At 51.3% G+C, this 26544-nt stretch overlaps 1 protein-coding gene across 1 annotated transcript; it reads right to left on the bottom strand.

Annotated features, from left to right (window-relative positions):
* Positions 1-21559: 21559 nt before the first annotated feature.
* LOC144095578 (uncharacterized) lies at positions 21560-24029 on the bottom strand. The gene is made up of 3 exons (XM_077629262.1): positions 23829-24029; positions 23290-23354; positions 21560-21707 (listed from the first exon to the last, which is right to left on the bottom strand). The coding sequence occupies exons 1-3, from the start codon at positions 24027-24029 to the stop codon at positions 21560-21562; spliced, it is 414 nt and encodes a 137-aa protein (XP_077485388.1).
* Positions 24030-26544: the final 2515 nt, after the last annotated feature.

Raw genomic sequence — 26544 nt, forward strand, 5'->3', positions numbered from 1 at the left:
ACTGCACTTCTTTTAGTCAGGCACGGAATGAGAGCAGCAGGAGCAGCAGCCACAACCCTTGAATGAGTGAACTTTGCACGCCACGGCACACAAAGCAGGAGCTCATTGGCGCACGCCAGTCACGCTTCGAAACGAGTGCAACTATTTATGGACTGGATCCCGCTTTCTCAACGAGCAGGACGTGCTCAAGTAGTTTTTAAGAAGTGACTTTTGTTGTCATGGCGGCACTGTTGTAAATCCACGCTGACACCTTTGGCTCTCCCAACTTCGGCACTGCTGCTGTTCCTGGGCAGCGTTGGCTATCCCTCTCACCCAAATGTAAGCCCTGCACATTGAAGGCTGGTGTGGCTGAATCAAATTCTGTACTCATCGCCTGCTGAGGAGTTACAGCATTTTAGTGCGAAAGCACTCATACGCTCACGAACATCGGCCAAGAATCTTGTCCACTTTGGTTTATGCTACGCCATGTTGAATTAAAGAAACATTGCAGCGACTGAGACTTGAACCCGCGACAGTGCGTGGAGATCAACTTCGCTTGCCACTGCACAAGAGCACTATGCTATCACCGCAGCCGATCCCGCCAGAACTGCAACGCAATTTTCACGCTGTGCTTTGCACATCGTCATCGTCATCAACTAATACTACTGTGAAACTATTATCGTCGCCAGACATGCCGACCACACAGCAGAGCAAAACCATGAGCCAGCCCTGCCAAACACAGGTTTTCGCATGTCTACTGGGTGTAACTAAGTTAAAACCGTACATCTTTTTTGTGATCCATCTATCTCCTGACTCATCCCCAGTCCTGGACTTGGCAGCACTTGTCAGGCAACTAGCAACCTCAGCTGATCAGCCACCTAAAAACTGCAGTTTTCCTGCTGACACCTTGGTCTATGGCGCCACTGTTAAACACCCACACTAATGACCAATATTTTCACAGGCGTTTTGGGGCGTGTTGATTGTGACAAGCCTCTGCGCGTCGGTGTCAAGCTCTACCCACCGGTGTTTTTCAATGCAAGCCTTGTTAACTATGCGCCCCTTGAAAGCTTTGCCCAGAGGTCCTTGACTCTTGGCACAGGAGGTTTGTTACGAAGGCGGACGAGGATGAAGACTGTTCGGTCCACTACCACCTCAGCTGTCATATTTTAACTGGTACTATTTCCAGTATGGGAAGACGGCCACGTCTTCAAGGCAGTACTTGTTTCTATGAAAAGGGTGCGGTTGTTCCGGCGCCAGCAGTTGTAAGGAGATGGCAGCAATCGGACGCCAGTGCAGAGAAGATGGCCATGGCTTCACATTGCACGCAGCTTCCAGAGCTTGGGATGAACGCCAAACCAGTGCAGTCTCATCAATCAGGATGACTAAACTATGGTGGATTGTTACGAGGTGGCCGACTGTCCCGAGGTGGCTGTCCCCATGACATGGTCGACGTGTACAGCGAGTGTTTCAAAATGAATGGTCATCACAAGTAACAAATGGTGAGGATTCTGACAATGCTCTTCACGGCTTTTTATTATTTCTGAGATTAGCACTGATTTGCAGCTGATTCTGAACACTACAGATTTTTCACCTGGATATTTCCACAGAAGACCAGGCCGACATCCTTTTGCAGTCCTGTCCAATCGGCGACACATGATTGAAAGCCCTGTTCCCGCAGTGCGCAGTGCTGTGTGAACACCTTTATTATCAAGGGCATCTCGACATGGTACTTGGAGAATGACCTTCTCGCTCACTTAAAACCTTAAGGTGTTCTATGTGCGGCGAGTAGTGCGTCACGTAGAGTCTCGAGAACTGGAATCAGTAGTGAAACATGCTAACTCTGTTGTGCTGACATTCACCCTACAACACTAAGCACTCACGAAATATTGACCTTTAGTACACAGAGGATGCGGTGACAGAGTTCACCGAAACTACTCGCCAATGTTTTAGGTGCTAATGGCTGAAACATGTGGCCAAATTTTGCACGAAGGATCAAAGCCAGACACGTATTCTCCTGTGAGCAAAACGTTTTTTCGACCTGCCTCAGCAAAATATGTTCTTGTTCCGGACTGACCAGATCACAGCCAGATTTGGTGGCAGAGAAGACTCTCCCATGCCTCATAAGTGACGTGCATGCTAACTACCATGGAGTGTGCCCTAACCTGCAATATTTGCCAACATCATTCTTTTTGCGTCTTTGTGATAAGTCCCAAATGTAGACGCTGTTATATTCAACTCGTTTATGCTATCGCACCCGCATTCGTAGACTTGATCGGGGTGCACAACCGTCTGCTTTCTCTCTCTCCGGCCACCTGTCTCCGGGCTTCCAATTCCCTTTCTTTGGGTTGCTGGTAGTGTTGCTGGCGAGGTCATTAACAACAGGGTGTGTAGTGCACTCTCTCAATGACGTCATACATTGCATTTCCTTCCTGCTTTTAAAGGAGGCTGGTGGCCACTCATTTTTTTCTGCGTCGTTCTACTAAGTAGTCTTGGAGCTGCGCCGGCATTTTTCTTCTTGATGCTATGACAAGAATTAGGGATGCAGGTGCTGAAGAGCGAATGTTTCACGCTTCGGCTGTTGTCATATGCCTAACTCTGTGGCCAGCCGTCGGTACTCCTTTTTTGTAAGATGAGCTGTGCTGGCCAACTCGTATGTGTCATGTTCAATTTGATGAGGTTGACCAGGATCCGTATTCCGAGCTTGTGTCGTAATAAAAAGCGTCATAATTTGCTGCAGCGGGCACACATGTTTGGTCACAATGCCGGAAGCAGATGGGGTGGTTTGGACGCAGCGAAAAGGGTCGAAGAATCCGGGCAAAACGCATAGCGTACAAAGGATAGCCAACGTGGCGGGGCACTATAAAGTGGAGCCTCTCGCTTCGAAGTGAACTCCTCGGTGTTACTGCGTTTTTCGGCACGTTAACTGGCAAATACCTGAGTGCAGCGCTTTCTCTTTGTCTTATCTTGCCTATAACAAATGACACAGATGATAATTTCGGACTGTTTTTATTTCATTGGATGATTCGGCAGCTCCTAGGCATAAAGAGCACTGCTTTGTTGCAGAAATTGATGTCTTCATCCAAACCGGATGGCGCCACTATCAGCGGAGTTTTCCCGTCTGCATACATTGAATGATTTAACATAAACCAAAATGTCCCGAATGTGCTTGCGTTTACTGCTTGAGAACGTGCATTTCTTTATTCTAGAATTCTCTGATAGCTGTTGAAGCATCCTGCATCAGGATCGGGTGTAACGTCTGATAGTGTTAAACAGTGTTAAATGGTTGATGTGCAAGGATGGTCAGTGTTCAGTGACGCGCTACAACACAGACGCGTTTTATATTCGACGGAAGGTTTTTCGGCGTCCCTTACGACTCTCGACAGCAGTGGCCTGGCTCTACATTGAGCTCTTGAGTTAGCTGGAAAGTTCGTTTTCAGCCATCGGCGTAAGCATGCGTGCGCTTCGTACCATGGCGAACCTATGAAAACTTCGCCTGCGAAGTGTCCCAACGCATATATGAAGAGAATCACAGAAATATTTTTTCGGCTTACCCTTTAATTTATTTGCTGCAGAAAAAACAAAAACCTAACAGCTGTATCTCGTGGTTCTTGCAGTGCTATCATAAAAGAGATGAACAATGTAAAGTGCCGTCCGCACAAATGTCCAAGCACAAGAGCAACTTATGTTTAGTGATGTAGTCGTCACGGCACCTTCATGGTTCAGCACGGCACTGAGCATGCATATTGCATGAGTGAGTGCATTTCACAAATTTTCCTCTCCATTCTCTTTTAATCTCAAGGTAAATGAAAACGCCGTGTTGTGGAAATAAGCTTCTTATTGAACCTTATGGAATAAGAACCTTATGAACCTCCGTCAAGACCCTTCCAACAGATTGGCATGGACCTGCTTGGATTTTCCAAAAGTCAACAAAGTGGAGTAACGTAGCGACCGACTACCTGACCCGCTACGCCGAGGCAAAAGCCCTACTGAACAGAACAGCATGAGAAGTCGCCAAATTTTTCGTGCAGTGCATTCTTCTGTGACGCGGCGCTCCAGAAGGTCCCATTATGGACAGAGGAAGGGCATTCATGGGAAGCTAACGCAATCCATCCTGCTTTACAGCAAAACAAGCCACCAGAGGACATCTGCATACTATCCGCAAACAAAAGGACTTGCGCAACGTCTGAACAAAACCATCACTGACATGCTCGCAATGGATTTAGATGCCGAGCACAAGATTTGACACGTCATCCTGCCTAACATCATCTTCACTTACAACACGGACGCCTTTTAAGCTCGCCTTTTACCGAGGGCACCTTTCAAGCTCGTCCATGGCATGTAGGCTACGACCACGCTCGATGTCATGCTGTCACACGTTGTCGAAAAAGACAATGTCGACGGCGCCGCCTGCCTACTGCGCATGAAAGAAGCACGACGACTGCCGATCCTGCGTAGACAAACAGTACACCGACACCCTACTCGACAGTCTACGTTCACGCTATGCGTAATATGATCCGGGTGACCATGTATAGGTATGCATGCCATTCGCCATCGCAGACTGAGTTAAAAGCTTTTGTACAAGATCGTTCATCGTGTATGAGAGATTGACTACGAAATAGGTCCCTAGAGAGCAACATCGACTCAGCAACGCCATGCATGCCTAGAAATTTTACACGTTGTGTGCTAAAGCTTTATTATGCATGCTAATGGACACTGCGCTAGCAATTTCAGCGATTATTTTGGCACTTCGTGTTTATTTTTGCCCACAATTCTTTTTCGGTAAAGCATCAGATCGATGCTTTTTTAAGAGGGAGATAACGCTGCAACGCTTTCTATTCGTAATTTGTTCAATCTTCAAAGCTGCCAGCACGCGGAGTTATCGTGCTCTTTGTTATGCAAGACTTGAGCATATTCAGCTTAATTAATCGTGCCAGGTGGAGCCGATTGTAAGTTGTTTCCGACTGCTGTAATTACTTTGCAAGCTGTATCTCGAAAGTTCGTTGTCAGCTTTAAACTAAGCACAGCCGAGAGAACGGGTATTCTGTTCGACGACCGCCGATTACACTTGTTGGTATGCCGTCGCCTAGTCATGCAGTTCTTTGTTGGTGCTGTTACAACCCTGCTGGGAACAACTCGTTTTACCCTTCGTTGACCCCACGAAAAAGAAAATAGGATGTCTCTGGGAAAATACCTGCGGAATATTTTCCACGCTCTTCAGGAGGAGGGCAAGGGAGGAGATGGCCTCCCCTATGCCGGGTTTGCAGCGAGACGCGACCCACGATGGACAAGACGACGAATGGAAGCCGGTAAAGGCGCCTGCCAGAAACTAACCGTGACTGACAAATACCTGGTGTGGATGGACGTACATCTTTGGCCAAAGTAGCAGCGGACATCCTTATCCTCCTCGCCCATTCCCACGGGGCTGCGCGTGCTATGTGCGGTGACTCTTCCTATCTGTGCCTCGTGATGTGAAAGGGGGAGGGAGCCTTAGTGTATTTAACAAGCATCCTGAGCCTATACGATCGCTCTGCGCGCTGACGACAAGGCTCATCCAGTCGCTGGAGGTTATGAACTTTTAATTTGTGACTGTCTGCTTTTTTTCTAAATTATGCAGTCAAGTTTCTTCAATGTGCAAGTAAACCCGTTTGTTGTTCGTTTTCCCACCTTCAAGTTCCATTTTTCCTCAGCCCGAAGGCTCGAACACGCTACGCGACGGAGCCCGGGTTCGAGTGAACCCCTGCGCCGCGGCAACTGGTGACCAGCGGTGAGATCGAAACCTACCAGCGGCAACAACGCTCGACCAGCGAGAGAGCAGCTGTCCCGTGACATGGCCACATGCCTGGATGAGTGCTTGGATTTCCTCAGATGTGGACCGGATTCTAAAAGATGGTTAAAATTTAGAACTAGTAGAGAACTGTGCTTAAATCGTAGAGGTTTGGTATTTTTGCATAGATGTTTTGGAAACAGCCTAGACAGAACTATCATGAACGTAAAGAAGTTGCACAAGCCGGACCCGTTGCTGTTGTTTTAAGAACTGCGGATCGATACAAAGGGTTTGGCGCGAAAACACATGAAGTCGCGAAAACCCATTGGGGCAAATAGTGAAGAGCTCAGTGAGGCGTGGAGCCTCAAAGAACAAAAAACTATGAGCAGCTCCGACAGCAGAAAGAGCAGGAAAAAGAGTAACAGAGGCGTGAACGTGAAAGAGAGGCTGACAAAAAAAACGAAACAGGAGCGGGAATTAGAACTCCTTAAGTTTGAAGTGGAGTTGAGCAAGAGATCGGGCAATTATCCTTTGCGAGTGGTACCTCTTTTCAACAAGGAAGCAGAATTAAAGATGTCTAGGCACATGTAGCCATATGTGGTATCAGCAATATTGGTCTGTATCTAGCAAATTTTGAACGAACGTGCGAGAAACTGTCTCGCAGTTGAGACAAATGGTCTCAGAGGCTACTGACGGTTCTGCCCTACGAGGCAGCGCAGGTTGTCGCGGGGCTCAGCAAGGAGGACACGGACAACTTGTGGGGATACACGCGAAGCCTTGTCCCATAGTAACTGTCGCGCGTAATTATCACTTGATGCTATGCACGTGCCGTTCGGGAGGTTTCCGATAGAAGGCGCTCACGCCGCTCTCGTTTCCTTTCGCGCCCCGCAGCGACGCGCCGAGGAAACTCCCTCTTTCCGCTCTTAGAACGGAGAGACCTCCTTTCCACGCCCCGGGAGAAGGCGCCAACTCGCGGTCCTCCCGGGGCCCGCTCGTCTTCTGGCTGGGGCTGTGCACACGAACGGACACAGATTTGCCACGGAGACCGCTGCCGTTATCGCCTGGCCACCGCGTGTGAACTGACCGCCGCGGGCCATGAGCGAGGAACCACGCGAGGTCAATGGAACCTTCCTCCCCAACCATTTTGTGTGCGTTCCACCCTACTTTGTGCTTTTCACCCCCGTAGCCGAGCGGAACACTCCGTCGTTGCTGCGGTTGCTTTGTTGCTTGCTGCTAATTGTATTACTCGGAGCAATAAACGCTCATCCGAGTAGAATGCTCGTGTTTGTCCTCTCTGGCCCGAACCCGCCGGGGTTGCGACTTACCGCACCGAGGGTTGGGGGTCACAGTTGTGACTGCTTGGGCTGGCACGCCGGTGCTAGAGAGAGAGTACTGCTTCTAGCCCTTTGAGCGTTATTACAAGATTATCCCTCATATTCTTGGCGCCTAACGTGGGGCCGGAGGTGTGACAAACCAAGTGCCTATGTGACCGACTGCCGACACACAGGCTAGCCATGGCGGCATGGCGGCCAGCGGGATTGACTTCCAGCCCCTGCTGTGGCTGTCCGATCTGGCATCTCAGGAGCAAGACGTTGACACGGCAGTAAGAACAACTGCCGGTGTATTCGCACAGGCTGACACTAGCCCTTGCGATCTAATGTCGTTTGAGCCGGGGTGATCCACTCGACACATTGGTTCAGATGAGCGGAAACGCTAGGCAGTTCTCGCCAAGCGCTATGCCGCCAGTTGCGGCAGCGTGGCGCAACCTGCGCAGCCTCGCTCACCCTTCGAGGCCCCTCAGCCAGAACTTCCTGGGCAGGCCAACCCCTAAGAGGTTGTGTTGCGCAACGCCTTCGGGTATCGTGCAGAACAACCTGCAAACACCCGTTTCAGAGACGAGACCGGGGCTACGGGTGGACTTTCCCAGCGTGTCGTGCCAGTCTCACTGACAGATCAGGCTGCCCGCTGGGTCCGTCTTACTTGTCACCGGTCACGCACAATGGAGGAGTTCCGAGCTAGGTTTCGCGAGGAGTCCTTGCCAGCACATTACGAGCGTCGTCTGCGGCGCAAGTTGGAGCTGCGTACTCAGCATCCGGACGAATCCTTGCTTGAGTACGTGAGGGCGATGGAAGAACTTTATCGTATCATGCGCCCCTCAGCTCCGAACGGGAAGGTAGAGCGCGTCACGTGACAAGCTCACCGTATACCTTCGCAGCCTACCTACGAGGCATGCAGTTTAGGGATTCGGATGAACTCGCCTTCGCAGCCAAGCGCATACAGGCGGACGTACTCACCACCCGGGCGTTTCGGCCACTACCGACAGCCTCGCAGGCACTACAGCCGCGATGCGCCTGGAACGGGGACACATTTCGCATTCGTTCCTGGGGTGCCGAAACGGTTGCATTTACTGAAGGGCAAATGAGAAACTTTAAGGAATTGTCTTTCCGAGTTCTCGATCCGTACACGTACGCTATGCGGGCAGCACACGCTGCACCTGGCCAAGGTACGCTGAATCGGGAACGACATGCCGATCTGAGGACGCTTGAGCAAAGGGAAACTGCGATGATACGCCCGGCAGGGAGGAATGGTCAACCGGCGCCAGGCGACAACTGCCCCGCCCTGAAACGGCGGAACACCCTCTTTTACCGGTGCTACCAACGAGTTCACTACGCCCTGGAGTGCAGATGCCCCGTGGACCAAGAGCACGCGCTTTCGGGAAACGAACGGAGCCGCCGGTGAGCAACAGTGCACAGCTAGTGGCGTGAACAGCGTTGCTCAGTTAGTCACACGAACTCCTAGCCCCGCTGTCTTCACGTTTGGAGCCCCCCAGCAACGCGCCAGTCTCTCTTATTGAGCTTACGGCTGCTCAACGTAAGTACATGGCTTTGCTAGACACAGGAGCAAGCACATCCCTGTTTGGCGAATAGGTATGCGAGAATCTCTATTGAAACGGACACCGACCGCGTGCGAGCAACCTCACTTTCTGCTTAGCCAGCGGCACACCGCACGCGAGCGGTGCCGCGCGCCTTGTGTGTGCGGTAGGAGAAAAGAGTGAGGCGCCAGTGCTTCGCTCACCTCCCCGGCCTATCGGTTCCAATTAATCTTGGTAGAGACTTACACACCAAGACGTGCATTGTTATTGTCGTCTGCAACGAAGGATATAGAGAGCGAGCATGTGGCAACCCGAAACCTTTGGTTAAGCCCACAAAAGCATCAAAACACATTCGCTTTCCGATCCTACGCGCAGAAATACGCAACGATGGCCCGAAAAAGCCGCTCGAAACGCCTTCAGCCGACCTGCCATACCAGCCGGTCGACGGCGCCGAGAAAAAAAGCGCGGAAGGGAACTCCTCTTCTCCCGTGCGACCCCCTGTCCCCCTGCGGTGGAACTTGTTGGTTTCTCAGTAGGCACAGGCCACTACCCTCCGCGGGTTCGAGCTTTCCGCGAGTCAAGGGCCCCGATCAGCCGTCACTACACGCACCCTGGGGCACCGCTGCGGCGGCGTTCAACCTCTGCAGAGAGGAGAGCGGCTCGCCGCAAGAAACAGGCCTCCAAGTTCACAAAGGAGACGTTAATTGACGCCGTCCTCCAGCGGTACACACACACACTCCACAGTCACCCCGTCCCGGGGCGCGCTCAGAGCAAGGCTCCGGTGCGCGCTCGGGGCAACAAGAGAAATGCGCGCCGCTAGCACGCCGCTGCAGGAGATTGTCCCCGCGGCAGTCCTGTGATCTCACTCGTGTCGGCCGTTGGGCCGTTTGCGAGAGAGAGTGGGCAGTCAACGCAAGGTGCGCCTGTCGAGGTCGTTGGAACCCTGGACAGGCTCGAGCCGCGGCGGATCGAGGACCCACGTTGGCGAGCTCGAGTATGAACTGGTCCGAACGGCAGAGGCCGGCCAGGACGAACAGTAACGTACGCACCTTCCGCTGTCTCGGAGGGAGTCTCTCTCTCTGGGCGCCGCTCGGACGGTCGCGCGCCGCGCGACCACCCAAAACGGGTCCCGAATTCCCGCCAAAAGTCACCAATGGCAAAGGCCCTTGGGAAGCCGGGGGCGGAGCTGCGGCCGAATGACAGCGATTAGCCACCAGCCGTCTCTCCGCCGCCCGAGGCGGGAGAAACGGAAAGAGAGCGACGCGGGATGCTGCGCAGACGCCACGGCGGGAATCTAGCAGGCTTCCCACAAACTCTGCGCAGCGGCGGCAGCGCAGAGTTCCCACCTTCTGCTGAACAACTCAGGCGGTTTGTCGGGAAACGAAAATGTGCGCTTGTCTCTGCTCCTGAACGAATACGACGCTGTATTCACGGAGCGGCCTGGCTGCACTACCCCGGTTAGGCACAAAAATGAGACAGGCGACGCCGTTCCGTGGAAGTACAATCCTCGACCAATCAGCTTGGTAAGAGGAAAGTGCTCGATAACTCTCTGGACGAACGTCTCTACACAGGCTTTGTGGAACGTTCAAACAGCTGTAACGACCCCCCATAATGCGCAGGTCCACACGGGACGGAGAGGCAAAGAGACACCGTATGGCTCAGTTTAAACAAACAGATATATTCAATAATTATACATGATTATGATTATACATCAGAGGCTGGGGTGTCCGAGCTTACGTGCCGACGACTTCATGGGGACGATGGAGGGGCTCCGGAGTTGAGCTCGAACGGCTGCTGGCAGAAGCTGCACGCCGTCGGGCTTCGGCGCTGAAGGCCCCCTTGGCGAACGATGTCCTCCTGAGCGTTCCCTCTTCCGTACTTCTCGTCGATTTTTATATCCTTCTTATTCCCCACATTCCCTAGGTTGAGGACGCCCACGCCGGAGTGGGAGGGGCCTAGGGCTTTCACTTGGGCGCACAAACACACCACCGCACTTATGGTCTCGCCCCCGTCACGTGTTGAGTCCGAGGGAAAGAAGGTTGTCGTCGAGGTAGCGTCAGCTGTGGTAGACGGTCTCTGGCCCGCTGACGGTTCCCGCGGGTCACCGACCTCCGTTCTCCATCAAAGGACACTCGCCACTCAAAGCCGGAACGCGAGGTCACTAAAAGGCCGGGAGAGTGGTCCCTTGTCCTAGGATGTGCTCGGGAGTGTTTGTGATGATGCCCGCCGTCTTGTCACGGGGTCAGGCCCGCCGAAACGAGGCCCTTTGTCCCCGGCACGGTCACGGCAATTGGGGAAGATAACGCCCGTCTCCCCGCGGCGGCGGCGGCGCCGTTCGACACGTGCCAACACTATGAAAAGGGGTTCCGGTTGTGCTTAAACCCCTTCGTTTTGGTCGTTCACTCTCAACGAGTATGGCTCGGTAATCGGACGCGGCTGTCACCTGGGTCTTCTCCGTGCGGTCCATGGCGGCAGACCCGAAAGCAATCCCACTCAAGTTGCTTGCAGCCATATACAGTAGAAACATGTGTGCTGGCTGCTTCCAAAACGAGACCGGCTGTCGCCGATCACCTCTCTTCCAGCTGAATTGCTTTCCCTTGAGTGCTTTTGCCGCCACTGGGGGCTCCGTCTACGCCGCGACGTCGAATGCGGACCCTCGTAGCACACACAAGGAACGTCACACAGCCCGTGGGGGTTTCTGGTGGTGCTGGTGCCCAAAAAGGATGGAACTACCCGCCTTTGTGTGCACTATCGATGCCTGAACGAGGTGAGACGGAAGGACGCATACCCACTTCCGAGCATTCTCTCGATCGTGGCTAATGTTGGTGGGGCGGAGAACTTCACTACGCTCTATGCCAGCAGCCCAAGCAGCACAGGTCATCGGCCCAATATTGCAGCAGGATGGTTCCATCATGGTCATTTTTAGGGCCGGCCTTTGCCAATACGGCTCCAATGTTGGGCCAATTACTTCTGCTGCTTGGGAGAGGATACTTCCAGGCGGATATAACTCCCAGCGACCGAAAGAAAACAGCTTTCACTTGTCACAGGGAACTTTCCAGTTTACCCGAACGCCGTTCGACCTGGTCGACTCGCCCGCGACGTACAAGTGTCTGATGGACCGTGTCTTAGGCGATGCAAGATGGCACCACGCTCTTCCTTAACTTGATAACATTGTGGTGTATTCGTCCACATTTGATGAGCACTTAATCTACCTCAGGAACGTATTAAAAAGGCTGAGGTAAGCGGGAATCGCTTTGAACCCGAACAAGACCCAGATAGCAGTAGCCCGAGTAGCACTGTTGGGATTCACGCTAGACAAAAGACGCCTTTCCTCGTGTGAGTACAAGCTGCGGGAAATTTTGCAGTTCCAGTAGCCAGCGGACATGGGCGGTCTGAGACGCTCTCTGGGGCAGGTGAACTTTTACCGCCAGTTTAACCAGATTGCGCAGCTCTGCAAGCCCCCTTAACGGCATTGTTGAGGAAAGGTGTGAAGTGGCATTGAGGACCCGAGCAAGAGGCGGCACTACGCCATCTCACTTGCGCGCTCTCGGAAACCACAGAGCCTGCCTGAGGCTGAGCCTGAGGCTGCCTGACCTGAACAGGGAATTTGAGGTCCACACGGACGCTTGTGACCTGGGTTTAAGAGTAGACCTGCTTCAACAGCATGAAGGTAGCCTGAGGTTGGTGGCGTTCGCCAGCCGCTCATTAACGCCCGCAGATAGAAACAATTCCGTGACTGAAAAATAACGTCTCGCGATTATTTTCGCTCTGCGGAAGTTCGACTACTACGTCGACGTAGTCGCCTTCGTGATTGAGACTGATCACATAACACTCAAGTGGCTGAGGCGCCTAGCCGAGCCGAGTGGACGCCTAGCGCGATGGGCGCTACTCCTCCAGCGTTACGACTTTACCGTGCGCTACAGGAGGGGTAAAAGCAACATGGTAGCGGACGCACTTATGCGCGCGCCCAATAATGGCGTGGGAAGTAACAACACTACCCAATCCGTCGCGCATCACAGCCGGAGCAGCGCGACTGCCGCGAAGCTCACCAAACACCCCGAGGGAAGGGACTTCCCACCTTCCAGGGGCGAAAGCGTGAACCACTTGGAATTCGTCACCGCAGTGGGGAGCGTTATCAGCTGATAGGAGCAATTTGAGGCACAGCGGGAGAACCCATTTTGCCGAAAAGTGTTCTACACAGGGAGACGGGCAGCGCTGCCGCGGCGCACATGGAGACAATTGGTATTGTTGCCCGTACGGGGCGTTCGAACAGAGCTTGTAATGCTGTGAGCGCGATGGATTCCTATCTGCTCGACTACGATCGCATCCTACAGAGCTGTATCTCTGCGAGAAAGATACACACAAGTCCTTCAAGGCGACGATTGCACGCACGTTGAGAGGAGCACTTTTACGCTACTTTCATGAGACATGCATTGTTGGGCATGCATATGGCCCTATGACGTATAAGTTGTGCCTAATCACCACCTGAGCTGGCATGCAGAGGGATGCGATTCGCTACGCCCGCTCGTGCGACGTGTGCCAAAGCGTCAAGCCGCGTGGTGGACGCACAACCGCACAGCCGATCAATAGCCAGGTTCTTTGGCAAATTGCGGCTTGTGACGTCATGGGACCTTACCCCAGGACTACGACTAGAAACCATCTTCTGCTCCTTGTCACAGACCATTTCAGCAAATGGGTGGAACTGTTCCCACTTCGAAACCTGACGGCACGCGTAATCTTGGGGAAGCTGATCGAGTGGCTCACACGATTCGGCTACATCGGGCCGTTGATAACGGACAATGCATCGTGCTTCACTGCAATTCTTTGTGGACACCTGTGTGGCCTTGCCATCAATCACAAAAGAACAAGCACGTACCACGCCCAGGCAAAACCCACGGATCGCATGAACCACAACTCCAAGCACACACTCGTTCCATTTGCGGATACTCACAGCGACTGGGAGACCTGTCTCCCCGAGATTGGGTTTGATCTCAGGTCGACCGTGAACACTTCGACTGGGTATAAACTTGCCGCTCTGAACCTTGGCAGGGAGCTGACGAATCCGGTAGAACTTACTCTCCAGGTTCGCTGCAACACCCCGATTTCTTCGTCGGCACGCGCGAACCACGCGACCGGGCTGCGCGCGAGGATGACGAAGGCTTTACACAAAGCCCGCCGGAATTTGAGTACTTCTCGGGCCCAGCAGAAAGCGCAGTAAGATCGGTCTCACAGGGAAATTCACTACACACCGGGTGGCCTGGTGTTGAGGCGCAAGCCTGTCCTGAGCGACGCCAGTAAGAAATTCTCTTCTTCTCTGGCGTCTAAATAAACGGGTTCTTATGTAGTTAGGGAGAAACTTCCCTTATTCATCTACAGGCTGGCGGACTTGACGCCAAAACCGATCGGCGGCCAGGTGAATGTCACTGATCTCAAACGCTACTTGACTGAGGGAACGAGCTGCCGGTAGAGAACACACTCCCCCGCCAGCAGGCAGCCGCACCGATATACAAGGCTCGACAACAGAGCCCAGTGCCTCGTTACCACTTACGCCCGCGGCAGAACTCTCGCCATTGCGCCAGGAGTAATTTCTCCTGCTTAATATGGACGTAACACACCTTCCATATTTCGCACTGTAGCTTCCAGAGCAAGCACACGCTTTCTCTTCGGAACAGACCGAGCGGGGTTAATTTACGTTTTAAAAAATGTGTAAAATGGGAAAGTAACTGGGAGACAAAGGCAGCCTTGCAGCTGCAAAGTAGCCTTCGCAGCGAGCCCGGAGAAGAGCTGGCGGGCGCTGAGACGACCGTTGCTGCTTCGAACATCGAAAGCCAGGCCGTTGGGAAGGCGGCCGCATTCCAGAACCAAGAGCCTGCTGCGCCTCCAAGCAGCCATGTTGAAAAACAGCTTCCGGTCGGCCGCGGGATGAGCGAGCGAGAATTCGGGGAAACCGGCGCCTGTATCTACCGCCGAGAGCAACTGCCGCAGAGAAGCCGCCTTGGAGTCCCCCGCGGAAGAGGCTTCGCCCTCGAGAGCAGCATGGTACGTCGCTGTGCCCGCCTCGCAAAGCCCTGGGCGGCCGCGGGAAAATTGGTCGAAGCGCCTTTGTCGCCGCGCCGACAGGAAAAGAAGGCGGGTCCGAGAGCGAGCGGTGCAACCGGCTGAGCGGAGGCCTGCTGTACACTATGCAGCGGGACAACACGGTGCTTAATTGCCCCGACCCTGCCTGCCGCCCGCGCGTCCGCAGAAAGCTGTCCTGGCCGACTGACCCTCAGAACCGGGACCTGCGGTCATCGACCCCCTTCAGTACTTGGCTCCACGGTCGTCCATGGCGGTCGTCTGCACGGCATTCCTGTCCTGGCGTCCACGGCCTTCGACGACAACACCGGTGGCTTTGAGCTGAAACTTTTCTTAATTGATTTTAAAGTTAAACGGTGTTTCGCTGGCCCCACTCTGTACACCCCTCGGTGAATGCGGTCGCTTCGCTGCCGTACGGCAATTTAAAGAGGGGAGATGCGGGGATACACGTGACTCCCCTGTCCGATAGTAACTATCGCGCGTAATTATCACGCGAAGTTATGCAGGTGCCGTTCGAGAGGGTTGCGAGGGAGGGCACTCACGCCGCCCCGGCTTCCATTCGCGCCCCGCAGCGATTCCGCCGCTTAGACTTTCCGTCTTTCCCCTCTTAGAACGGAGACCTCCTCTCCACAGCCAGGGAGAAGGAGCGAACGCGCGGTTCTCCCGGGATCTTCTCGTCTTCTGGAGGGAGCTGTGCACGGACGCAGATCTGCCACGGAGACCGATGCCTTTATCTCCCAGCCATTGCGTGTGAATTGACCGTCGCGGGCCGTGAGCGAGGAACCAGCGAGTTGAGCGGAACCTTCCTCCCCAACCGTTTTGTGTGCGTTCCACCCTACTTTGCGCTTTTCACCCCCGTGCGCTAGTGGAACGGTCCCTCATTGCGGCGGTTGCTTTGTTGCTTGCTGCTAATTGCAATGCTCGGGAGCAATAAACGCTCATGCGATAAGAATCCGCTGTGGTTGGGACTCACCGCACCGCGGGTTGGGGGTCACAGCTCTGACTGCTAGCGCTGGCACGCCGGTGCAAGAGAGCGAGTACTGCTTCTAGCCGTTTGCGCGTTATTACAAGAATAATCCCCATAAATTTCGAGATGGTCAAGGCTTGCCTTCTACAAAAACACAGACTAAGTGCCGAGGCGTTCAGGCAAAGATTTCAGGGAGCTATGAAGTCGGGGGACGAGAGCTATCCCGATTTTTTGTAAAAGTTGCAAGTGAGCTTGGTCGAATGGTTCAAGAGCACTGAGGTCTACAGTTAATGGGACGCTCTAGTTGAGAGAATTTTCTTTGAGCATTTTTACGACTGCCTCCCTGAAGAGGAAAGAAATAGGCTACAGGTACGGGACAACGTAACGTCTGCGACAAAGCTGCCGGACTCATTGAGGAGTACGCTTCGTGCCGGCAGTTTAACAACATTAGTGTTGATAGGCCCCGTAATTTCGGAAGGAGTGCGAATTACCGTCACGAGAGGCACTTTGGGAGCTCTACAGTCGAGAAAGACAAAAGAATGGTTTCGTCCCATAAGCCTCATCGAAAGGAAGACAACGAGAAGGGTGCAAAGCGAAGAAAGAAAAAGTCGTGTTGGAGGCTTGGAGGCCGCTCACTTGCTACAGATGCAATGAGCCGGGTTACATAGCAGTGAACTGCCAAAAAGAAAAGCTTGCGTTCTCGTATCTGAGTAACTGCGATGAAAACATGAAGCTGTCTGAACCTTACATGCATGACTTGGTAGTGAACGGGAGGCAATGTAGGGTGCTGCGCTACTCAGCCGCAACGATGGATGTTGTCCATACGTCGCATGTGTCGCCGCCCGATTACACAGGCCGATGTGCATGAATCCGACAGCTGGTTGACGAACAAAGCGTGTGCTTGCCTATAGCGGCAGTGGTAATTGGGGACCGTTTCGTTACGATAACAACCGGAGTTGCATTTTCAGCAAAGCTATCTAAATGCTATCCGTATTTTTTTACCAACAAATCAGATATGTAATTACAGGAGAAAAGGATGTATTTTGGAGATTGAGTTGTGCACGCTTTAACACGTTCGAAGGCGCGAGAACTTACAACACAGCTCACTCGTGAGAATTCCACTGCGGAGGAAACAGCCGTTAAACTTGGGGCAGAAATGGATGAACAGGGTTTAGAAAATCGCGCTAACGAGGCACCTGAGACCGGTCAGCCTACCAATAAGCATGACCAACCGCGGAACGAGTGAATCCTAAAGTGCTTTTTTTGCCGCCAGTGTCATGCAGTTTCACGACGCTACTAAGTGAGAACCAAGAAGAGCTAGGTATGGAACAAGCAAATGAACCGACGATACAGAAGATCAGAAAGCTCCACAGCAAGAGTAAGGGAAAAAAAGAGAATATTGCTTTCCAGATGAGGGGCGGTGTGCTTTATCTCTAATGCAAGGATAAGCTTGGAGTGGAGCGAGACCAATTAGTCGTTCCCCAGAAGTGTCGACAAGACTTACTGAGTCTTTCCCATGGCAATTCGCGGTCATGCCACCTGGGAATCAGGAAAACAAAGCAGAGGCTTTTATAAGATTACTATTGGCCTGGATGTATTAAGGACATGGGCGTTTTAAGGCCGTGCGGCGCATGTCAGCAGGTCAGAAAGGCTCGTGATAAGTGAAAAGTGCCGATGGGTTTAGTGCCGATCATTACTGAGTCGTTTCATCGGTTGGTGATAGATGTAGTTGGGCGACTTCCCATAACAGTGTCAGGGTGTCGTTATATCTTCACCATGTTATTCCCTTCCACGAAGTTTTCAGAGGCTGTCGCACTGCGCGAGCGGACGTCAGAGAGTGTGGTGAATTTCCTGTTATCAGTCTTTGCCCGAAATGGTTTCCCTTCCGAGGTCAAAAGTGATCAAGGTAGTGTATTCACGAGTGCCCTCACTATCTCATTTCTAGAGCGGTGCGGCATTAAGATGGTGCTCAGCTCAATGCATCGTCCGCAGACCAACAGCGTAGAAACGTGGCATTCTGTTCTAAAGCGCGTACTTAGGGATTTTGCTATGAAAACAAGCGCTACTGGGATGCATGCCTATCTGTGGCACTTTTAGGTCTGCGGTCAGTGCCGCACGAATCCACTAGATTTAGCCCCGCTGAGTTGGTGTACGGAAGGTCACTGCGCTCACCTCTTCGAATGGTGCGCGAACCCTGGGAAGGGCGCCGAGGGACCCGACAGTAGTAGAGTTCGCGTTTACTCTGCTCGATTGTCTACATAACAATAAAGTACTCGTGCAGGCCAGCATAAAGTCAGCCTAAACTCGTTCTAAGGTCTACTATGATCGAACAGCCCTTACGGACGTTTTGTATCGGTGCCAAGGTAATGTTGCTGAGATCTTCAAGGCAGAATTGGCTTGAAGTACAGTGGAAGCGCCTGCAGAAGTAACTGCCAAGCTCTCTAACACAAACTACGTGGTGAAAATCCTGGGAAAGCCCTAAGAAGCTCGAATTTATCATTGCAACGTAATGATGCCTTACGTGCAGAGAGAGGCCGCGATAAATCTAAAGCTTAACCTTTCTGAAGAGATGGAAGACAACCTTATCTGTCTAAGCCGAGAGGAAAGGAGCGAGCAGGAACTGCTCACGAGGACTGAGCGGAGAGGAGAACTAAAAGAATCACAGTTGTCTGGTATTGGCGAACTGATAGCAATGTTGGACGACTGCTTCGTAGACAGGCCGGGCAGAACTGATTTGATGGGGCATGATGTTGAGCTAACTTTCGAGGAGCCAGTGTGGCCAAGGTTCTATCGACTCTCTCCAAGCCAGAGAGATATCCTTGAAAGAGAGGTAAAGCGCCTGCTGGAATTAGGAGTAATTAAACTCCACGGAAGCGAGTACGCTTCGAATATGATCGTGGTGGAACCTCCGGGTAAAGACGCAAGGCATGTAGTAAATTACCAGAAGTTGAATGCTGTCACCAAGGATCAAGTGTACTCTATACCCAATATCGAGGAGAGAGTGTAACTGGTCAGTCGAGCAGCCTATGTGACTACGCTAGACATTACTGGAGGGTACTGGCAACTGCCGTTGTCTAAGCACGCCAGCACAAACGCAGCTTTCGACACTCCGACGGGAATCTATCAACAAACAATGATAAGCTTCGGGCACAAAAATGCTCTATTTTGTTTTTCCGGTCTAATGGACAAGCCCTTAAAGAGCTTTGAAGCATTTGCGGTGCCCTACTTGGACGACAATGCTGTTTTCTCAGATTGATGGGAGACAATGTATTGCATCTGAGAGCAGTACTGAGCCGTTGGCGTCACGCTGGGCTCACTGTAAAGGCCGAGAACTGTTGCCTTGCGAGGGCAACCGTAGACTATTTGGGCCACAACGTAGGCCAAGGCTTCAGGAAACCCATTGAGGTTAAAATATCGGCTGTAGCAGACATTCCGCGGCCAAGAAGAAAGACTGACATTAGGGCACTCTTACAGCTTGCGGGATATTACAATCACTAGCCCCTGACCGATGCTCTCCGCAGGAGAAAGCCGAGAAATGTAGTTTGGGACGAAAAGAGGCACGCGTCCTTATTAAACCTGAAGGCGGTACTGATTAGCCGCCCGGTTTTGCGAGCTCCGTATTACGACCGAGAATTCACGGTCCAGTGTGAGGGCTAGGTGCCGTTCTCTGCCAGAAGGATGATTACGGCAACGAACATCCCGTTCTCTACCTGAGCCGAAAACTCAGCTAATGAGAGATGGCATACTACGCGTCGAAAAAGAGTGCGCTTGCAGTGTTCGGGCTATCTGGAAACTACAATGCTATCTCGGAGGCGAAAAATTCATTGTAGAAACGGACCATTGTCCCCTTTTCTTGCTGCTAACCTCGACATCAAAGAGCAATCGCATTCTGAGGTGGATCTTGATTGCGCAGCAGTATGAGTTCGATAAAAGTACAAGAAAGGCAAATTGAATTGAAACGCGGACGCACTTAGCCGTTCTTCCTAAGCGGTTCCGCATGCTCTTCAGGTATCCAGAATTGCTACTTAAGCTTTTATTTTGGTGCGTTTATGTGCCTGAATGTGTGTAGTAGTATGTTTTGTTTTCTCGGCATATGTGGGTCCCGAGAGTTCTTTTAGTGTGGGCTTTTCTCCAACAGCTATAGTAACCAGATTGTAGTAATCCTATTTTTGAACTAGTTTCCTTGGAGCGGGGTTCAGTGCTTGCTTGGGCATGTGGTTGAAGTTTCAGAGCAGCCTCAAAAGAATCTTTTCAACGTCTAAGAAGTCATTTTTACGAGCGACGGAGAAGTGTTGGTTCATCTGCAAGCAATTAAGTCTTCTCTTCGGAAAGCAGCGGCGGCTGCTACCCGTCGAGCCTCGTCTGGAGGGAGAGGAAGCTGTTACAACCTTGCTGGGGACACGTCGTTTGACCCCTCGTTGACCCCATGAAAAGAAAAAAAGATGTCTCTGCGAAACTACCTGCGGATTCTATCGCACGCTCTTCAGGAGAGGGGGGGGGAAGGAGATGGCCTCCGCTACGTCGGGTTCGCCGCGAGACGTGACCCACGATGGAGAAGACGAAATGAAGCGGGCAAAGGCGCCTTCCCGAAATTAACCGTGACTGAGAAGTGCCTGGTTAGCTTTGGGCTAAGTAGCCTCGGTATCCTCCTCGCTCATTCCCACGGAGCTCCGCGTGCTATGTACAGTGACTCTTCTGATCTGTGCCTCGTGTGGTGAAAGGGCCAGAGCCTTCGTGTATTTAGCAAGCACCATGAACCGGAACGATTGCTCTGGGCCTTGACGACAAGGCTCCTTTAGTCGCTCGACGCTGTGAGCTTTTAATTTGTGACTTTTTGCTCTTTTTCTAAATTACGTAACTAAGTTTCTTAAATGCGCAAGTAAACCCGTTTGTTTATGTTTTCCCAACCTCCAAGTTCCATTTTTCCTCAGCCCGAAGGCTCGGACACGCTACCCGACGGAGCCCGTGTTCGAGTGAATCCCTGCGCCACGACAGCGCAGGTCTGCCCAGTAAACAGATTCTTTTTACAAGCCCTTTCCGCTGTCTTTGTGACAGCCGTAACCACTAAGTGACACTGTTCCTAACAGTGTTTACAGGTTGCTTCGTCTGCTTTTGCTTATTCTGCTTAATGCCTGATGTTGCTGCATGTGTTGCACTCGGATTTGGCATGCTGGCAGGTTGTCGAGTAGTGGCTTCAGAGCAATACCTTATTGTGTGCTTTACCTGTGCTCCCACAGCAGTATAAATCGGGTGCGCTTCAGGCATGCGCTGTGTAGCCTTAACATGCTGGAGTCAATCTTAGGCATCGCCATTGCAACTAAGAGTTGCTTTGCCTTGCTACCTTGAATCGGGTGTTTTTAGCTTCAGTCGGCTCTGCAGCAAGGATTAGGGGTTGTGCCTGAAATATATCAGGAAGACAGACCTTTTGTCTTTCTTGGTATGCTATTGACATTGAACAGTTGGTCATGCTAAAGAAGAAAGTAGTGCAATGCCGGAGGAACTTTTACCTTGCTGTCAGAACTATGTTATTTTTGGCAGGGCCGTGAAACACACACAGAAATGGGTTCCCGAAATGGGAGGGGCACAAAAAGAGGCTTCCCAAAGTACATTGCTGGTGCAAGAGAGACTGGCTTCTCACTCCGCTGAAAGGCAGGGGACTCATATTTGGCCTCACAATTTTGAAAAGTGTACACCCTATAACGATGGGCCTTGAACGAAAGCAAAGTTACACATCTATGATTTCTTTTATGTTCTGTCAGTGTCTGGAATACTGTTTGCTTCGTGGCTTAGAGTACCACATGTAGCAATGCTGGGGTGCAGGTTATTCGCATTATAACTAAACAAAGCTTCATTGTTGATCGCACAGATTTTATGGAAATTTACATATTTTTATTTTGGCCCTTTATAGTTTCGGGCGTTTGAAGTCTGTGTACGATCCTGATGGGAACATTTTTCTTATCATCGACACAGTACACGAAGGGATGACTTCGCGATGCCCAATACCAAGCCGCCCCCATATCCATCGCGTGAACTGGCGGTACGCCACGTAACGATATCATCTGGAAAGAAAAGAGTAAAGACCTCTGTCATATTGTGATATCTGGAATTACTCAGATCTAGTGCATATTCGTTTGACTATAATACCTAGCATACACTCCACTGACAGAAATGTGTCACTGTAAATTGTCTCCATTGCTGCTTATGGTGGAATTTCCTTCTGGACGTTAGAGTTACAGTGTGCACAAAAGAGTACGCAACCTGCTTCGCGACTGCTTTAGTCGCTGCTGGGATATAATGTGCCGAAAACGGCTAGAGGCTATACATAGAACCTGTTGCAATACGTCACGCACAACCACTTGAAGCCAGGCATGCGATACGAATGCAGAAGACAGTTTTTAAGATGGTCGCCATTACATTACGCATAATTTCTGGTGCGGCTCCGATCCGTGCTTGTATTCATTCACTTCTTTGCACGGATGACCGTTCTAAAGAGCCCTAAAATGGACAATTTTTTACATCATGATTTTTCTAAAAATTGGGTGCAAAGTACAACTAGCATTCTTAAAACACACTACAGTCATGAAGTAGAAAGTTAGCACCGGACAAAAATTATGCAGTTAATCTCCAGGGAGGGTTAAATTTTCTTCTGTGCTATCAGGGATGTTCCGTAAAAAATCTGAAATTTTTAGTTTTATTCCTACCAGAATGCAATTCGTTACAGATGCGGCTAAACATTCAATATACACTATTGAAATTACATACACCTGAAATTATGCAATAATTTTAAATGAATAAACTGCATCGGTGAAAGAAATGGCATACTGTCTGCTTTGGCATGCACATTAGAAGACTGAGAAAGTTGCAGAAGCTGCCAATATTTGCATGTGAACTGTTCAACTTGCTTCTTGCGCTGAATAGCCAGCGGCGGGTAACTGAAGACGCATAATAATGTTATAAATGTTATAAACGTAGTGCAGGTACTCCGGAACTTTTTCAAGTGGGGGCAAGTCTTCCAAGTTTTTAAGTTGTTTTTCTATTAATTCCATGCTTAATTTAAATGTTTATTCAATTTTTATATTTTGTTCATATATTCCTACCTCACTGTTCAAAAGAGTATTTCTTATCCATATAAAATTTGAAATTAGTAACTTTAAATATATACAGAGATGTACACATGAGTAGTGATTCACTGCATTAAAAGTTTTTCCATATTCTTTCAACGCTAGTAATCATGCTCATTAACAGCGCTCAGTCAACAATTTTTTTGGGCAAAGAAATTTTCGTTACTGAAATTAGACTTTTTAAGGCTTGCTAAGAAGGCAACAAGCTCAGCGCACTTAAATTTGAAGGTTATGTCAGAGATCTAGAGGCATGCCTTTTGTGGAAAAATGTTGGAGGGGAAAGGCAACCCCCCCCCTCTACTCCAGAGTCCCTGGGCCTGTGATCAAGCCCCATATAATGTGAAAACCTGTTCAGCCTGCTTCTGATGCACAGCACTCACTTTTGAAGCAAATGCGGTATTGCCATACTTTCTCTGTTACGAGGCCTCATTACAAAAAAATGTGGAATACATTAGACCCGCAAACTAGCGCTGGCGCCTTTCAAATATAATGCAGATCGGGAAATACCTACTTGTTGATATCCATGTCGTGCTCATGACCCCTCTCAATAAGATCGCCGTATGCGACTTTCAGCATCTGTGTGTCCAAACAGAGGATGAAAAAATACTCATCCTCGAAGAGGCAGCCGTCCAACCGGGATATGCACTGCGCGAGATCTCTGCAGTACAGCCGCTCCGCTGCCTTTAGGTTAGCTTGACACTGGCCGCATGTACACCTGGATGCATTAGCATTTTGTTTATGTTCAGAGTGTTGTGTTTTTCTCCACACATTTTATCTTTATAGGTTAGAAATGAACGTAATCACATAACAGTGGCTCCGTCGGTACGTTTCGGAGTTTGACAATGGCCACGACGCAATAATTTTCCATGCGCTATCTCTGTCCATGCGCGTACATCGTACATCGTCCGATGTTCGCTGGGCACGCATACATATTGAGAACGGCTTCGCAGAATCGATCTGATCAAGCCACTGCTGTGCACAAGCGTTCGTTTTGGCGCCAAGGAAGAACGCATAGAAAAAAAGCCATTCGTTCCACATTTAGCAGTGCACATTGTCAGCTTGTGGAGGGTCACCGTGCGGTGGCGGAGTAGCTGGATGAATGGCGGCGTCAACGCCGCTCAGAGTGGTTATTGGTGGGCTAGCTCGGATCACGTCGTCCTTTCTTGGCGTATCCCCATAGGGAACAACGCGCAGGTCGTTACTCCGTCGCAATATCTCGCGAACGAGCTCGGATAAATCAGGAAAGGCCATTGTTCAATGTTCCCTTCTGCAAGGTTGACGTGACGACGAAGCATCCCTGGGCCAGCTGTGCGTTCAGGTGATTGTTGGAAACATAGAAACGACGCTCTAATCATGGAAACGACGCAGCCAACCTTAGTATGAACAAGTTACTGAGAACAGGCAACCATGAAGTGCAAACTTCCGCGACGTGCTCAGATGGGCTGTTTTGATTGGTCCCCCCAAGTGTCGTCATTGCGAGAGGGAAATGGGACCGGGAAGCTGCGCGATCATCGAGTTGAGGGCAGCATTTTCTTTGCTTGTATTTTGAAATTTCTTCATCCATTAACTCCCGCTCCTATGCATCGTTTCTCGTAATTCTTTTTGAGTCAGCACCTGTGTGACATAAAGATTGTATATGAAGTGTAACCGGCATGAGTTCAAGCAGTGTTTCGCAGACCCTTTAACGACGTTGTTGAGGAAAGGTGTGAAGTGGCATCGGGGACCTAAGCAAGAGGCGGCACCACAGAGCTGAGGCTGCCTGACCTGAACAGGGAATTTGTGATCTATACGGATGCTTGTGACCTGGGCTTTTGAGTAGTCCTGCTTCAAGAGCACGAAGGTCGCCTGAGGTCGGTGGCGTTCGCCAGCCGCTCATTAACGCCCGAATAGAGAAACCATTCCTTGACAGAAAAAGAATGTCTCGCAATTATCTTCGCTCTGCGGAAGTTAGACTATTACGTGGACGAAGTCGCCTTTGTGACTGAGACTGATCCCATGGCACTTACATATGGCTGAGGCGCATAGGCGACCCGAGCGGATGCCTAGCGCGATCGGCGCTACTCCTTCAGCGTGATGAGTTTAACATGCGCCACAAGGAGGGTTAAGAACGACGTGGTGGCGGACGTGCTTTCGCGCGCGCCCGTTGATGGCCTGGGAAGTAATACCAGTACCCACTCCACCGTGCCCGACAGGCGGAGCAGCGCGACTGCCGCGAAGCTCACCCATCGCTCTGAAGGAAGGGACAACTCACCTTCCCAGAGCGAAAGCGTGAACCACTTGGACTTCTTCAGTTCAGTGGTGAGCGTTTTCAACAGAAAGGAGCTATTGAAGGCAAAGCGGGAGTATCCATTTTGTCGAAAATTGTTTGATGGATCTGGGAGCTGGGCACATGGCGGCCACTGCTATTGGTATCTGTGCGGGGCGGTCTAATACAGCTGGTAATGCTGTGAGCGCGATGGACATATCCCCTCCGGGAAGGTTACACATTAGTTCTTCAAGGTGGTGATTCCACGCACGTAGAGAGGAGCACGTTTACGCTGCTTTCATGACACACGCATCGATAGGCATGCAAGAGTCCCTAAGACTTACCTCAAGCTGTGCCGCGTGGCTACCTGTCCTGGCAATAAGTGGGATGTGATTCGCTACGCCTGCGCATGCGACGTGTGTGAAAGGGTCAAGCCGCGTGGTGGACGCCCACCCTGCTTCATGCAGCCGATCAATAGCCAGGGTCACTGGCAACCTGTTGTAATCAGTTCTGCGCGTTCTCACATGCCAGTTCAGCAAATGAGTGGAACTATTCATACTTCTAAAGCTGACGGCACGCGTAATCATGGTTAAGCTGTTCGAGGTGTTCACACCTTTGGGCTACTCCGGGCAGTTTATAACGGACAATGCATCGTACATAACTGCAAAACTCGTCGTGAACTCGTTGTTGCCCTTGGCAGTAAGCACGGGCAAACAACCACGTACCACGCACAGGTGAAACCAATGGAACGCGTGAAACGCAACACTAAGCAAATGCTTATTGCATTTGGGGAGACGCACAGCGACTTGTACAACTGTCTCCCCGAGATTAGGTTTGCTCTCTGGTAGACCGTGAACCGCTCGACTGGGTATACCTGCTGCTCTCAACCTTGACAGGGCGCTGACAAACCCAATAGAACTTACTCTCCAGGTTCGCAGCACCACCCCAATTGCTTCGACTGCACGCGCCGACAACGCGACCGGGCTGCGCGCGAGGATGACGGGGCTTTTACTCAAAGCCCGCCAGAGTCTGTGCACTGCTCGGGCCCAGCAGAAAGCGCAGTATGGTCGCTCTCACCGGGAAATTCACTACACACCGGGTGCCTTGGTGTTGAGGCGCAATCACATGCTCAGTGACGCCAATAAGAAATTCGCTGCTTCTCTGGCGCCGAAATAAAGGGGTCTGTATGCAGTTAGGGAGTAACTTTCCGTTTTCGTCTGCAGGATGGCGGATTTGACGATAAGACCGACCGGCGACCCGTGCCTGTCTGTGACCTAAAACCTTACTTTGACATAGGGAATGAGTGGCCTGTGGAGAACGCTCTCAGGCGACAGCAGGCAGCCACACCGAGAGGCAAGGCTTGACAACAGATCCCAGCGGCTCGTTACAACTTGCGCCCAAGGCAGAACTCTGGCCAACGCGCTGGGACTAATTTCTCCGGCTTAATATGGACTGAAGACCCCTTCCATATTTCGCAGTGTGGCTTCCCTAGCGAGCACGCGCTTTCTCTTACAAAATGAC

Source organism: Amblyomma americanum, chromosome 6, assembly GCF_052857255.1.
Source record: "Amblyomma americanum isolate KBUSLIRL-KWMA chromosome 6, ASM5285725v1, whole genome shotgun sequence".
Taxonomy (NCBI): domain Eukaryota; kingdom Metazoa; phylum Arthropoda; class Arachnida; order Ixodida; family Ixodidae; genus Amblyomma; species Amblyomma americanum.

What these genes read in the sequence shown, in the direction of transcription:
- LOC144095578 (XM_077629262.1), bottom strand. Translation starts at nt 24,029, where the DNA reads ATGGCCTTTCCTGATTTATCCGAGCTCGTTCGCGAGATATTGCGACGG. An exon ending in ACCCTCCACAAGCTGACAAT is followed by an intron (nt 23,355 to 23,828) that starts GTGCACTGCTAA and finishes TTGGACACACAG; the next exon opens with ATGCTGAAAGTCGCATACGG. An exon ending in CACGACATGGATATCAACAA is followed by an intron (nt 21,708 to 23,289) that starts GTAGGTATTTCC and finishes CAGATGATATCG; the next exon opens with TTACGTGGCGTACCGCCAGT.